This window comes from Solanum lycopersicum, chromosome 11 (genome assembly GCF_036512215.1).
Source record: "Solanum lycopersicum chromosome 11, SLM_r2.1".
NCBI classification, from domain to species: Eukaryota; Viridiplantae; Streptophyta; class Magnoliopsida; order Solanales; family Solanaceae; genus Solanum; species Solanum lycopersicum.
In genome coordinates, this window is record NC_090810.1 from 2027095 (window position 1) to 2042467 (window position 15373).

General features: G+C 33.5%; 2 protein-coding genes and 1 non-coding gene across 5 annotated transcripts; 2 read left to right on the forward strand and 1 right to left on the reverse strand.

Moving 5' to 3' along the window:
- The first annotated feature begins 2755 nt into the window (after nucleotides 1–2755).
- LOC101246107 (uncharacterized) lies at nucleotides 2756–6941 on the forward strand. 2 transcript variants are annotated; one of them, XM_010314221.4, is made up of 5 exons: nucleotides 2756–2957; nucleotides 3845–3998; nucleotides 4970–5214; nucleotides 5867–6038; nucleotides 6296–6941. In XM_010314221.4, exons 1-5 carry the CDS (start codon nucleotides 2836–2838, stop codon nucleotides 6461–6463), a joined length of 861 nt encoding a protein of 286 aa, XP_010312523.1. In that variant the 5' UTR covers nucleotides 2756–2835; the 3' UTR covers nucleotides 6464–6941. The 2 variants fall into 2 exon arrangements, with proteins under 2 accessions (XP_010312523.1, XP_010312524.1); XM_010314222.4 differs by having other exon boundaries at nucleotides 2784–2957; nucleotides 5867–6024.
- Nucleotides 6942–7891: 950 nt separating this feature from the next.
- On the forward strand, nucleotides 7892–13268 carry LOC104644453 (putative pentatricopeptide repeat-containing protein At5g37570). Of its 2 annotated transcripts, none has more exons than XR_011212419.1 (3): nucleotides 7892–9956; nucleotides 12085–12206; nucleotides 12331–13268. XR_011212419.1 is itself a non-coding variant. In XM_069291383.1 (3 exons), exons 1-3 carry the CDS (start codon nucleotides 8301–8303, stop codon nucleotides 12382–12384), a joined length of 1827 nt encoding a protein of 608 aa, XP_069147484.1. In that variant the 5' UTR covers nucleotides 7915–8300; the 3' UTR covers nucleotides 12385–13268. The 2 variants fall into 2 exon arrangements, 1 of the variants encoding a protein (XP_069147484.1); XM_069291383.1 differs by having other exon boundaries at nucleotides 7915–9956; nucleotides 12090–12206.
- LOC112940404 (U5 spliceosomal RNA) lies at nucleotides 13147–13264 on the reverse strand. The gene has a single exon (XR_003244475.1). It is a non-coding gene; the product is annotated as a U5 spliceosomal RNA (small nuclear RNA).
- Nucleotides 13269–15373: the final 2105 nt, after the last annotated feature.

Sequence of the window (15373 nt, forward strand, 5' to 3'; positions counted from 1 at the left end):
TTTGATTTTCCATTTTAACTCTGCAGTTTTAATAAATATTTATTTATTATAAATTAACTTATAATCCTAGACCTAATTTTATGTGTTAGTTATTATAAGTGGACAAATATATCTCAAATTTAATATAAAAATTGTGTGGAATATTCTATTAAAAACACATTTTAAATAAATATTGTATTCTTTTACCTCATAGAGTAACATGTATGCATGTTTAATAAAAAGTAACTATTAAAAAGAAACTTGGCAAATTTTGTTTGTCTATACATTTTTTTATTATTTGGCAAATTTTCCAACTTCCCAAATACAAGAAAAAACTAGTATTTGGGCCAACTTTCATTATTTGGAAAGTTTTAGAAATTCAATTTTTACCCTTAACTTTTTATTTTACAAAAATAATATATTTATTGACACCAATCAATAATTTTTTACGTGAACACCAAAGTAGTGATGGAATATTCAATGAATATGAAAATGATGATATGGTTGTTGATGAAAGTGACGAACTATTGGCTCAGGGTAACAACATCGCTTCATCTTCCCGATCATCTGATTCGGAAATGCAAGCTCATCGAGAAGAGATTGTTCATAAAATGTGGGAAGATTATATTAAAGAATAGGTTGAACTCTTTCAGATGAGAAAGCATAGGTTCTTCAGTGATTGCAATATTTATTTCCTTTTGTTTTCTTCTCTTTTTTTTCCCGAATTTATATTAGTTGTATTTTCATTATCATGATTTGTACCAAGACCTTTTCACTATACGAATATTTACTTAATGATTTTTGTTGATTTGTTGCGGAAGTCATAAATCTTGTTACGTGAGATTTCTATTGTGCTATGTAATGCAAATTTATAGTTAGTTTGATAGTTTTAAAAACTTATGGGTATAAATCATATTTCTTAAAAAAATGAAATATGTTTCTCAAATTCTATGGCCAAACACATGGTAAAATTTCACCCAAATTTTCATCCAAATAATATTTGCCAAAAATATTTGAACATCTATGGCCAAACGCTAGCTTATAAATACTTAAAAAAACTACCTTAATTTATATTTCAACTCTGCAATTTTGAATGCAAGTGTAACGTGATTAAAATATAAGATGAATACTCATTATCTCTAGAAACTTATATTTTTCGATATGCTTTAGTATCTATTTTTAATACATAAGTTGAAATTATATAGAAAACTTGATACCAACTAATACGAATATACGTGCAATAACCATGACACTGATACAGATAAAGAACATATATGTATTACCTTATTACAGTTTAAACTCTGATCACACAAAATCAAGTAGGAGAAACTTTTTTTCATATGAGATTGTCACGCAAAATCAACCAGTTTCTCCGATCGAACTGGATTTTCCTCTTGAGACCTTTTGGACTCAAATTTTAATATCACTTTCTGCATGGCTGCTTTGAATCTTTTCACCTTTTGCTTGTCATGATCATCAAGTAACTCATGATTCTTTCGAGTATTGTTGCCACTTGACACTTTATCTTCTTGGTTTCCATGAAATTTGTGTAACTTCACATACTTCATGATGTTTTCCACAAAGTTGTTAAAAGTTGAATGAACTTATAGTGAAAAAGTGAAGTTATTTATAGTATGTGAAAGACTCAAAAATTGGACATAAAAAGACAAAATAAGTGACAAAATTTTCTGCTAATATGAGAAAAAGAACAAAGGGTTTTGTTGGTGGTTGGTTGTGTTTTTCATGACGATTGATATATTGATCCAAACAAAAGATGTCAATATTGCCTTGATGGGAAAAATGTTGGTTTTGTTCAACTATATAAAAGGTAAAAAGACAAGTTATTATCTATTTTTCTAAAAAAAATAATAGGGATATTGAACAAGAGGGGATGGTAACGTGGGAATCAAACGAAAAGGGACAACGAAACGAAATTTAGATAATCAAACAAACTAAGCTACTAGAATTTCTCGAAGTCGAGACAAATAAGATTGTGACTGGATCGAATTTGAGATTAGCATTTTTTGAATCTTGCAAAATGTAATTGAAATCCGAATCCAATCTTTTAAGTTCGATTTTGAATTATTTTGAATTTTGAGTTTATAAGTTTAAATGCTTTTTCTTGTTACAAGAATATTGTTGTTTCTGCTCAACCGTTTTGGCCACCTAATTCAAGACTGCAAAGCCAAAGAATTGGTAGGCAATTAATTGTTGATTATGTGAAAGTGATCCACACACAAACAAATTAGTCAATTAACAAGATTTTGCTTCCCTAATTTTTTAAAAAAGAAAAAAAATATTATTTTCATGAGAATAATTAAAAAAAAATATATCATATAAATTAGGATTAACATATTAAAATATTTTGAACTCCATAGTTGATGCCCATCAAATAATGGAAAGGACATTTCATTCTTTTGATAGAGAGTATTGATAATGGAAACAATTAACGTTACATATATTTGAATTGATTTGTATTATATTATAGAAGACACAATTATATATTATGACTTTCAGTTAAAATTAAATTAAAAAAAATATTTATATATTATAGCTTTTTCATATTTTATATATAATTGAAGCTACAGAAACAATTTATTTTTTAAGAGACACTTATTAAAATATCCTAAATTTTGTCTCATTAGTAAACTTAAAATTATGCCGATAACTTATTAGAGTTGCGGAATGATAATTATTCTTTTATTCTAATTATTTTTTGAATTTGAATCAGAAGGTGTTAATTTTTATTAGAAATTTTGAAATTTAATCGTGTTTCAATACGGATACCACCGACAACTTATTAGAAAGAGAAGTTGAAATTCTAGCATTTTGTTCTTTTCTATGTAAGTTTTGGAAATGGATTTGGAGAAGGGTGTCCATAGATGGATAGTTGACATTTCTGAATGGAACCCATCTCCCAATTACTTCTCTTTTGCTATGTCCTTTCTTCCCCAACATGAACACTCCTCCATTACCAGGTTTCTTGATTTATCCTCTTTTGTCCTTTACTTTTTTTTATGTAAAGTTTTCATCTTTAGCTTTATCACACACATCTTTCCTTCTTGATTGCATAAAGGGTACATAATTTTTGTATGAAAAATGCTAGAAATTTAGGTTTATCATATAAAGTTTTAATCTTTAAGTTTAGTATATACTACTTTGGTTCTTGATTGCACAAAGTGTCTATAGATTTTATATGAAATGCTTATGTATATCATGTAAAGCTTTTATCTTTTGGTTCTTAAATGCATGAAGTTTTTATGTTTTATTTGAAGTGCTAAATTGTTGTATAACAACATACCCGAGTGGTGGTATCTGGGGAGGGTAGAGTAGAGTGTACGTGGACCTTACATCTACCTCTGTGGTAGAAAGATGGTTTCTGATGAACCCTCAGTTCAAGACAAAAATAGTTTAGAAAAAGATGTAGTGGAAGTACGATACAATAGAAAATAGCAAAAACAACAAATAGTAGAAGAATAGTACTGCAACAAAGATCCTATAATCGAACTACAATTGAAGCATTTTGAGTAAAATGAGTTTTAATTTTATCTGTACTTTTTCCTTCTTGATTGCATAAAGCTGTCTATGGAAGTAAATTGTGAGTTTGTACTTTGTTATACTTGCCTTAATTTTGAATGTGGATATGCACTTTGTATTTCAAGTAAAAGTTTTCATCTGTAGGTTTATTCTAGAATTCTTTTATTCTCTATTGCTAAAAGGTGTCTACCAAAGCAATATTTTGAATATGCACTTTGTTTTTACTTGCTTAAGTATATATGTGTGTTTAAAAAAGCTTGTTGAGGATTTTGGTTATCAAGATTACCCCTTTGTAGAAAGTTGAGCGGATTTGTCACTCGTTGATTAGGTTCTTTCAAATGGAAGATCGAAAACGGGCTCTTGTGAGCAGATTGTTGCAGTATGCACTGATACATCAAGTCTTGGGGATCCCATACAACGGAATTGTCATCAGGCGCACTGCTGAGGGGAAACCATACCTGTTATGTTTAGAACGTAGTCAGGTACAATGTTGAAAATGCACTAGCTTTTGGTTCTCATTTTTTGTTGAAAATATGTTTTTCATGTTTGCTCGTTGAAGTACCTTATCAGATGTGTGTTTTTTATCGATAACTATCTGGATTCTTGCATTCTACCAAGTGTTTCTTATAGAGTCGAAGATTAGAGGTGTAAAATGACTCGTCCTTGGATGGAATTTTGCTATAATTATTTGCAGTAGCCTTATACTAGAAATATGTTCTATAAAGGTGTATTATTCACTAGAGAACTTGCACAAGACAAATACTTGGAAATATGATATGAAAAACATGATGTTAACCCCTTTTTCAGGATGGTATATACGAAATTTCCTGCTGTTCTCGATTGATGAATTAGCTTCTCACCAGTGTCAAACACATACTTCCCGTAATATCTGTTGAATAGTTTTTTCTCTTCATTTTGGTCCTGTTTCATCAGCCATGAAGAAAGTTGTCTCTCGGCCAAGTCCTGCCCTTCTCTCCTATTTGAACCCCACTTATTTATCAATGAGGAAGTGTTCAAGTGATTAATATTGCTTTAATATGTGCTGGTTTCTTCTTATAGATCTTTTCCCCCTTGTATTAGTGGATGCAGCTGTCGTTTCCCGTATCCAAATAAACCAACTTACCCAAAGTAGACTCCGTAAAATCCATGAAAATAGACAATTGCAACTTATCATACAAAGTTTACCAGCATTTACATAACTCATCTTCGGAAAATTCTCCCAATTACCGATGCGTTCTCATATTTTTCATGTTTACATCATCGATAAAGATTCAGAATCACATATTCTGATTCAGCTGAAAAGATTCTCATTATATATGTTTGAAATTACATGCTTGATGCCAGAGTAACATTGATTGTTTAATTTGAGTATGTTCTTCATGCTACCTGCTTTGCTGTTACTTGCAGTCGATATCTTCGCATTTGCAATATCATTAATCCTATCCTCTTCTAGGAATGTGACAAACTGAACTTGGAGTTTCCAAATTTTAACTTCAATGCATCACATCATGGTGATTTTGTGGCTATTGCTTCTGAACCAATATGTCTTGTGGGATTGGATGTTGTTTCTCAAACCATCCCTGAGAAAGAATCAGTGGAAGAATTCATTCAGAGCTTCTCATCATACTTCTCAAGTCTGGAATGGTTTAATATAATCAATGCTGGCTCTTCTCGTCAGATTTTGAGTGAGTTTTATAGGTACCTCTCTATTTATAGATCTTCTTTAATGCAAATGTAAATTCCACAACTGAAAAGTATTTTATTCGTGCTTAACCTCAAACTCCTATAATTATGTGCATTTCAAAGCTTTCTTCTATGTTCGGTTCAGAGATCACAGAGAGTTTGATCTGGTAAAAATGTCGAAGTATCCCAAGAAAAAGTAATGTGTATAACTTGCTTTCTCTTCCATTACTCGTTAGAGTTTGGTGTCTCATTTTCTTTCTCTAAATGAGATCTGGAGGTTCGTACTGCTGAGTGCCGGGAACGACCATATATATAGGTGATTCAAGCTGCTCAACAATCATTTTGCTTGTGAGCATGTGACCAATCGGTTTCTACCATTTTACAGTAGGTGACATAATGCAATAATGTCTTCTGCTGTGACCAACTCGTCCCCTGCTTATTTTCCGGGGAAAAGCAGGTTGAAGAACGGCAACTCACTAGCCAACAACTCCTTCAGAACATCACTTTAGGGAGATTGAACAAACTAGTAGAGTTGAATTTGACGTAGAGGGTAGAGAATAAGATATTTGGAACATCTTTTTTTTGTGACAACTTGAATGACAGGTTTTGTCACCCTGAGAAACAAAATTCATGCTAAATGATGGAGATTTGTTAACAACTTGTGCAGATATTGGAGTGTGAAGGAAGCATTTGTCAAAGCCATTGGTGACGGTGTTGGTTACAAGTTGGATACTATCGAGTTTCATCACAAAAACTGGGAAAACATAGTTGTCAAAGTTGATGGCAAAGAACTAAAAGATTGGAGATTTTGGCTTCTTGAATTGGGTAAAGATCACGTGGTTAGTTCTTCTGTAGTGCTAATTCTTGTCTAGTTTCCCTTTTGACTGGTTATCATGCTTGTTTCAAAAGGCGAGTAAAAGTAAAGACTCGTACAAGTACACGTTTCAAATCTCTGATGCTAGCTAGATCAACTTGAAGCTTTCATATAATTATTTCCATTTGTAATATTGTTGACAATCTGCCTCTTTCATCACTTGTTTAGTTATATTGTTGACAATCTGCCTTTGCATTAAATGACTTTTCTGTAATGTTGCAGGCATCAATTGCTAGAGGTCATCCTATGTATGCCACTAGCAGTTACAAAACAACGTTGAATCGGACACAATTCAATGACGAGGAATACAATGTAGGACTTCATCTTCCAAATACAAGCTTCATTTTTCGGAAGGTAGAAGACCTTTTCCCCTCCAACGAAAACAGGTAGAATGCCACCATGTTCATCGATAAATTGTGCTGTGTTGAAGGATTAACAAGAGCTCAAAGAAGTAACAGACACACCCTTAATGCTTTCTTTCCCCAGTTTGATTATTGCATGAAGGAAGTGCTTGAGATTTTCGAAAGACATGATCCTATTAAAAGATGAGAGATGATCAAACTTCTAAGCTAGGAGCGAACTTAGCTTAGAAGTTATGCATTCACATGAACTCAGTAGCTTTTGTCTAGACTCGATATATGTATTACTGGAGAGGAGCCAAATCCAAAGTTGAGAGCTTCGCGCACTTTACAACGTCTTCTTGTACTTTAATTATCTCTATATGTACATTTGTTTGTGTCATGTTGTATTTCTCAGTTACACAACTATGATATTTTTTGCTCGTCTTTTTAAGCATGTAATCAGTTTAAACTTACTGTTTTTAAGGGTCCGTTTGGATGAGCTTAATAAAAGCAGCTTTAAAAAAGTACTTTTGAAAGTGCTGAAACTTATTTTTAAAATAAGCAGTTATGTGTTTAGATAAAAGTGCTGAAGTTGCTATACCAAACGTGAAAAGGGAAAAATGGAAGAAAGAGATATTATGGTTATGTAGGTAATTTGGAGATTGTATGAAAATATTAAGGGCAAAAAGATAAAAATGTGGTCAATTTAAAACAGCTTATAAGCTTAAAAAAACTCATCCCTACCCCAGCTTTTAACTTTTGGTTTAAAATAAGTTTTTTTAACTTAAAATAAGTTATTTTGAGTATTGCCAAATAGCTAAATAAGTCAAAAACCAGCTTTTAAGTCAATTTAACCAGCTTTTAAGCTGAGCCAAACAGGCTCTAAATCAATTATTTTTGTTTCTCACATTTGTTTTTTCCCATTAATTTGGGAGAAAATTATTTCTTAAAATCAAGATATGAGTTCAAACATTTAAATGTTATCTAGAAAATCATATTTTTGTTTGGTTTAGGTATTTTGTCTGGTAGATTGGTGTTTTTTTGTCCCAATTTACACATAGTTTTGCTTCTTTAAAAAATAATGTTACCTTATTATAATAAGAAATATTTTAACTTTGAAATTTCATCATTATTTTCAATGAAACAATTATCGTCATAAAAAAGCCAGAGAGAATTTTAGACATAAATTTCATTATATTATCTCTTAAATTTTGTTTCAAATCAAACGATTGTCAAATAATTTTACACGGAGGGAGTACCAGGTATGTCCCAATATATATATCACACTAGCAAAAATCACGTCCATTAGAAAATCAATAAATAGTACTTCTTCGGTCTCATTTTATGTGACATCATTTGACTCATCACAATATTTAATTAAAAAAAATAAAAACTTTTAAAACTCGTATTTAAAATAATCTTTATATGATTTCTAGTTATAGTATTTGTAAATAATATAGAGTCCCATTTATAAGATAATATTATTTTTTAAAAAAAAAAACTAAAAAATGACATTTATTTTGTAACCCGCCTTGTCGTTCATAAATCACATTGTAACTCAAACTTATTTCTCTGCTCATTCAAATTCCTCAAAATCATGAAGAACTTTGTAAGCTGCTTGCTCCAATTTCTTTGGAACTTCAATCTGTGTGTTCTGCAATTTAGTTATTAGCAGAAATCTCAATAGCAGGAGCTTCTGTAAGTGGGGTTAGCTTTTTCTTGATTTCTTTGTGTCATTTTATCAAACACATAGTGGATGGTAATAAAGCACACTCTTTCAAGCTAAAAACAGTTACAAAATACATATAATTGTCAAAAATATTACTAATTCTTGCATAAAGAAGCAATGTGGAGTTGTCATCACCATCTGCTTTGCTTTTGTGGTTATGTCTTTGATTAGAAAATGCACAAGTACTAAACCATCATCCATTACGGTTCTAAATCTGTTGAGAGAGAGCAGATGCATAAAACACCTTGAACAAGTTCATACACATATAATACAAAAGGGTTATGAGCAAGACCATTTTATCATCAACCAGTTTATATCCCTATGTAATGTGTTCTCGCCTGATGTTTCTTATGCTACAAGTGTGTTTGAGCATGTTATTCAGCCTAATGTTTATGTATGGAATACATTGATTAAAGGGTATAGCAAAAAATCATCTCTTGTTGACTGTTTCGTAGTCTTGAAACAAATGAGAACAAGTGTGAATGTGATACCTGATGAGTTTACTTTTCCTTCGTTGGTCAAATCTTGTTCTAATGTGTTGGCTTTGAAAGAAGGTGAGATTATTCATGGGTTGTTAGTTAGATATGGGCTTGATAGTGATGTGTTTGTAGGATCTAGTTTGATTGATCTTTATGGGAAGTGCAAAGAGATTGAGTATGCGCGGAGAGTCTTTGATGAAATTTCTCTAAAGAATGAGGTTATATGGACTGCGATGATCGTTGGATATGTATATGCTGGTGATTTATTAGAAGCAAGAAAGTTATTTGATGAAATGCCACAGAGAAATGTAGCTTCGGGGAATGCAATGATTAGGGCATTCGTCAAGTTTGGTGATTTGTCTGGCGCGAAGAAATTGTTTGATAGTATGCCTGATAAGGATGTGGTATCTTTTACTACTATGATTGATGGTTATGCTAAGGCCGGTGACATGGCATCAGCGAGGTTTCTGTTTGATAGGTCTTCTAATAGAGACATCATTTCGTGGTCTGCTTTGATGTCCGGGTATGCTCAGAACGGGCAACCCAATGAAGCTGTCAAAATTTTCCATGAAATGTTGTCGATGAATGTTAGGCCAGATGAGTTTATAATGGTAAGTTTGATGTGTGCGTGTTCCCAGTTAGGTCGTCTGGACCTGGCAAACTGGGTAGAACATTATATGAGCCAAAATTCATTTGATCTTAATCAAGTTCATATAGCTGCAGCCCTCGTGGATATGAATGCTAAGTGTGGCAATATGGAAAGGGCAAAAATGTTGTTTGAGGGGATGCCTAAGCGTGATCTAGTATCATATTGTTCAATGATACAAGGTCTGTCTATTCATGGTTGCGGTTCCCAGGCTGTAGATTTCTTTGATAGGATGCTGAATGAGGGTCTTGTGCCTGATGATGTTTCCCTAAAGATAATTCTGACAGCTTGTAGTCGTGCAGAACTTGTAAAGGAGGGTTTCCGGATCTTCAATCTAATGACAACCAAGTACTCTGTCAAGCTATCTCCGGATCATTATGCATGCGTAGTAGACCTTCTTGGAAGATCAGGAAAGCTTCAAGATGCGTATGAACTTATAAAGTCGATGCCTGTTGAACCTCATGCCGGTGCCTGGGGTGCACTTCTTGGGGCTTGTAAGTTACACTGTGACATTGAAGTAGGCGAGGAGATATCGAATAGACTTTTTGAACTTGAGCCTCAAAATACTGGTAATTATGTGCTTTTGTCAGACATCTATGCTGCGGCAAATAGGTGGTTAGATGTTGCACTGTTGCGTCAAAAAATGAGTGAGAAGGGTCTTAGGAAGATACCTGGTTGCAGCAGTTGGGTATGGAACAATCCTTAAAACTTTCGTCCTATTATTGTTTATGTCTTCATGTCCCTTTTTACATTTTTACGGGTTTCCCCCTTCAGTGAAAAATCAATCTTATTACTTTATGGATGTGTTTCATAAGAAGGAAGTCACCCATAATCTTATTACTTTATGTCATGACATTATCTCAATGAGCTAATATCAAAGCAAGTTAAATACAGATATTTTGATTACTCTATTCTTCTTGTAATATGCAATTTGATGTGTTATTCTCCGTTCAAAACTGCTAGTTATCAGTGTCTGTTAGTGATTTTATCTAGGTTGAAGTTGTGTTTGCTGGCAAGGGATAAATTCTTGTCCTCTTCCTCATTATGAACAGAGAAAATTAAGTTCACTAAGTAATGCATAACCAGCCACAATCAAAGACATTATTGTTAGACTATTAAGAGCTGAAACAATTTTGACCTCATACTCTTGCTCTAACGTTACCATGGCATCATTTACCATGCTCTCTGCATTTCCCATCTCTCAATCACATCCCTGTTATTTCCTTTTAATGCAAAAGGCTCAAGTCTGAGCGGCTTAAACTGCAATTTTACAGTACCTCCTGGTCATCATGCAACCCAAAACCTTTTCATGAATGTTTCTTTTGTCATAGTATGCTTTTGCTGCATTAATTTCTTTTGCAATGTGTGGGGTTAAAAAGAACTTGAGTGTGTGTGCGCAACTTTTTTCCAAGCAAAGCTGCCCCTAGACTTGAACAACTCCTTTTTGTTTTTTCCGTAAATGAGCAGTTTTAACCAAAGTGAACATTGCATATCAAAAAAACCCAGACCTAGACATCCCCAGCCTGGTAAAGCATCTACACTATGGAAGCATCCTACTATCCTTCAAAATCGAGGAATATTCAGTACAGCAGCCTAAGGATGATAATATTTCAACTGAGCCAGTATTCTAAATAGCCTTACTTTCACTACTCCTCTAGTGTAGATATCCTGGACATCATTCTAGTGAGAGCTTCAGGACTTCTGTTTTTTGATTGGAAGATTCACAGGTTTCCTTTCTTGCCATATGTAATATACTCCTGCTGCTAGTGTCATCACTGCAAAATTCAGCTTGTGAATCCTTACCTTTGCAGTTAGTACTTTCCCATCTCATCTCCCCTTTCCGGCCAACTTCCTCAAAGTCTTGATAAGCTTTAATGATTTTATGGACGACCCATTATTTACCTTGCTTCCCATAATAAATATGTACCCATTGTTTCCATAATCTGTCTTTCTCATGGCATAAATTCCAGAACATTTGGCAAATGGCAGCCATGTTACATGCTAGCAGATCAACTCTATTCAGCCCTCCAGCTGATTTTAGTCACCATAATTTGTCCCAGGAAATAAGTGTCTTCCTTGATGTCTCTATCCCTCCTGTCCATAAGAGAACCTCCTACAACACCTTCAATACATTTAATCACCTTCTTGGGCAAGATGAAAACTTGTGACCAGAAGTCTTGACAGAGAATAGACACTTCTAATCTACTGTGCTCTGATAAGAACCTTGAGGTCCAACCAGATATTCTGCCTAATATCTTATCAATTAAGGGTTGACACTGCAGAATAGATACTTCTTTAGTACTCCATGGTACACCCAAGTACCTAATAGGTAGAGTACCTTTTGAGAATCCAAGTACTTGTAAAATCTTGTCCTGGATGTCTGATTGAACCCCCCTCCAAAGTAAATAGCACTTTTATCTACATTAGCAACCAGCCAGATGCATTTGAGGATACCTGAAAATAAGAGTATAGTAGTTGTATGGAAATAGCACCCTCTCTAGGCCTCTACAGAATAGCAACAAGTCATCAGCAAAACTCAATTGCCTATGTTAGTCTTTGCACATTTAGGGTGGAAGCTAAAATCAGGAATTCTCTGCAGCTGTTTCATTAAATTAACCTAGTAAGTGCATCGTTTGCATTAACCTTCCGCGCTGGACTTCATAGAATTTTTTTTAAAGTGCAGTATGAATGAAGATGTTCTCTTTGAGATAAAAATCTCTATAGATAGTGTTTTCTAAGTCAGAGAGAGCATCAATATCCATGGTCTCATTTTCTAATTTTACATATTGCACTTGAGTAATAATGCTGTTTCGCAGTCAAGTTGAATGCAAACCGCTTAGTCACTGGAACTCTTTGTGGGTTTGATCAGTTCATGAATTTGGTCATTGACAACACAGTGGAAGTTAATGGCAATGATAAGAATGAAATTGGCATGGTGGTGAGTTTCTTATTCTCTCCTCCTCTCTCCCTTTACCCTTGTTCCTTCACTCTGGTTGTTGCGATCTTACAGCTCTGAATATGATCGCTAATGCTGGTGTGTTGCTGCAAAATTTCTCTTTCAGCTGATTCGCGGGAATAGCATGGTGACAATTGAAGCGTTGGAGCCAGTCGCTTGACCACAGTAAAGCTCTAACAGATGTTTGTTTATGCCCCAGATGCTGCTGTTGCTTGTTTAAAGGGAAACCTTAGGAACACAAGTTTGTACTGTCAGGATTCGGTATTCGACTAGATAACAGTTAACATGACAATGTTTGATCATCAATGCTTTCTATTCAATTAGTGCACTATGTGCTGAATGCAGTTTGTATGTGTTCCTGTTTTTTCCTCTCCAATTAAAAGGAGCACAATGTGATGTTTCCTTTTAATCCTCTGAGGTAAAAGCACTTCTGAGTTATTATATATGAGCGAGTTTGACCCCAACCATTAACTGACCAAAAATATACTCCCTTTCAGGAGCAAATTTAACTCTCTTCTCTAATTTCTATAATATTCAAACTATGCATATGATTATTAAATCGAAAAAGGGTCAAAAATACCCTTAAACTATCAGAAATAAGCTCAAATATACCCTTACCATCAAACTATAGGATCAAAAATATCTTTCTCATCAATAATTTCGTCAAACTATAGAATCAAAAATATCCTTCTCATTAAGCAAAAATTTCGTCAAAAATATCCTTTCTCATTAAGCAAAAATTTAACCGCATATTTGAGCCCCCACCATTAATGGACAACTAATTACATAATTACCTTCCATATAAATTCAGGAGCAAATTTAACTCTTTTCCCTAATTACAATAATATTCAAACAACGCATGATTTATTAAATTAATTATTTTGAACAATGAAGAAGAACTTTTCAACTATGAATTGATGGGATTTCTCAAAAAGAGAAAAACCCTCAAAAAATTGGCGTATGCCACTATTTGCAACGCGCACAGGGTATTCTTTAGTAAAAGGCGAAAGAATAGTTCGCTATGTGCTCATTGCGTGGCTGCGTAATTCATTCAATTGGCTGGAACCACTTTTAAATGTAGCCCGAAAATGTTCACTTTATAGCATGTGTCCGATGTGGGATATATTCTGGTATAACAACTGTACATTTTGATTAATTTACTTTTCTTTCTTATCATGTGTTATTTTATTTCTTTTAATACAAAAACGAAAATTTTAGTAGTTAAATCATATGAGATTTTTAAATAGCCAAACAAATTCAAATAGAGTGAATACCAAAACAAAAACAAGAAGAAAGGGACAATAAACCAAAGATAGTACGGAAATTACACCTAGTCAAACAACTGAGCTAGTACGATTCTTTACTATTAACATAGTTTAGTACAAAAACATCTTCGACGCCAGCCAATGCAGTCTCCACCAGAGAAGCCTTCGTTGCGGCAAATGATAGCACAGTTGTGGTCAAGCACGCATGGGCCGCGGTACCGATGGCTTTGTGAGATGCACACTCTACCCTCCACTTGTTGGATTCTCATTTCTACATGCACAAAATTCGAAAAGTCTAAAATCAAAAGTTTTTTTATATATCAATGTACATGTAATGTTATGTATTCAATCTTAATTCTTTAAATAACAACAATCATATCCAGTATATAGATCTTATTTCTTATCCTTATAGAGTAAAGTTGTTTTTGCTAAAGCTTGACTTAAACAAATAACAAGATAAAAAGTAGAAGAAGTACCACTAGTTAGAGAATAAGAAACTAGGCAACTACTATTGTTACTTACTAGTAGGAGATGATCAGGTACGACAATGTTCGACTATCTACTAATAATTTTTAAATTTTGTAAATAAAAAAGAAAGTAAAAGTGTCAAAATCATAGGAAAAAGATTAATTACGTGAGGCAAACACAATGAGAAGGAACAAAAGCCCAAAAGTCTTCCTCTCCATCTTGATCATCCTTTTTTCAACAATATACTGTTTTCTAATATCTTTGAATGAAGCTATCAAATGAGAAAAACACCTATAATATAGATAGAGGGGTGGGAATAGTGTGACCATTTTACCCTTCAGGACTTAACCACCTCTGTCCGTCTATTTTTACTTGTCCACTATATTGAAGACTGATATATTCATTCTTATTTATTTAATTTTAAAAAACAAGAAATAATTTATCAAAATGGACCTAAAATATATTATTTTAATTATCGAGTGAACGAAGAAATATTATACTTCCTCGATAGGAGGCTGATAGTGCATGCATGATTTCATCATTTCAAGATTTTATTTAAAATAAACACTAATTTTGAGACAGAAAAAATATTATAAAAATGGAGATAGTAAATGTTACACAGAGGCTGAAGTCTCACGTGAATGCCCCAGAAATTAATCTATGCCACCCAAGTTTTATTGGTCAGCATGGACGGCCTCAAAACCACAAATTTAAGGCTTCATACATAGTCATCATCTTTAAAAAATAAAAACATATAATGATTTTTAATTTCTAATAAAGTATCCAGATGCTTTTTCAAAAAGAAAATACATTTACTGATGGTCTATCAATTATGTAAAATATATCTTCTTTAATTATACACATCAAGGTTTTACATTACTTATGTGATTATGTTACCGTATAACAAAAAGTGACGAAGCGTACCAATTCATATTAGAGGAGAAGTTTTGATAACCGACAAGCGTATCAAATCACATAGATAAGCTCCTACCTGCCAGTTAACGGATGGTTAGGGCAGGCAATACGTAAAGGGCGTAAAGGGGATGGATGTCTGAGCAATCCTGCAATATTACTAGTGTTCAATCTCAGAGTTGACCTTATTCATGAAGTGAACGAAAATTAGCGACTGACCAGTTCAATGAAATGTAACAAGCAGCCAGTGGGAGGACTCATCCATGAAGCAACAGGTTGACAACATTCAGTAGCTTTGGCTCAAACCTGCATTTGGATTAAGAAACTTAGTCAATGTATAAATAATTAATCCAAAACACAGTAACCGAAAAAAGATAGTGATTCAGAACACGTAAACTAAAAAAATTGACCAGCCTCAAAGGCATGCTCGAAATCTTCATACAGTTCCCTGGAGAACCAAATTTGGTGCTGTTACATAAAGAAGTTACTTATAGATAAGCAACG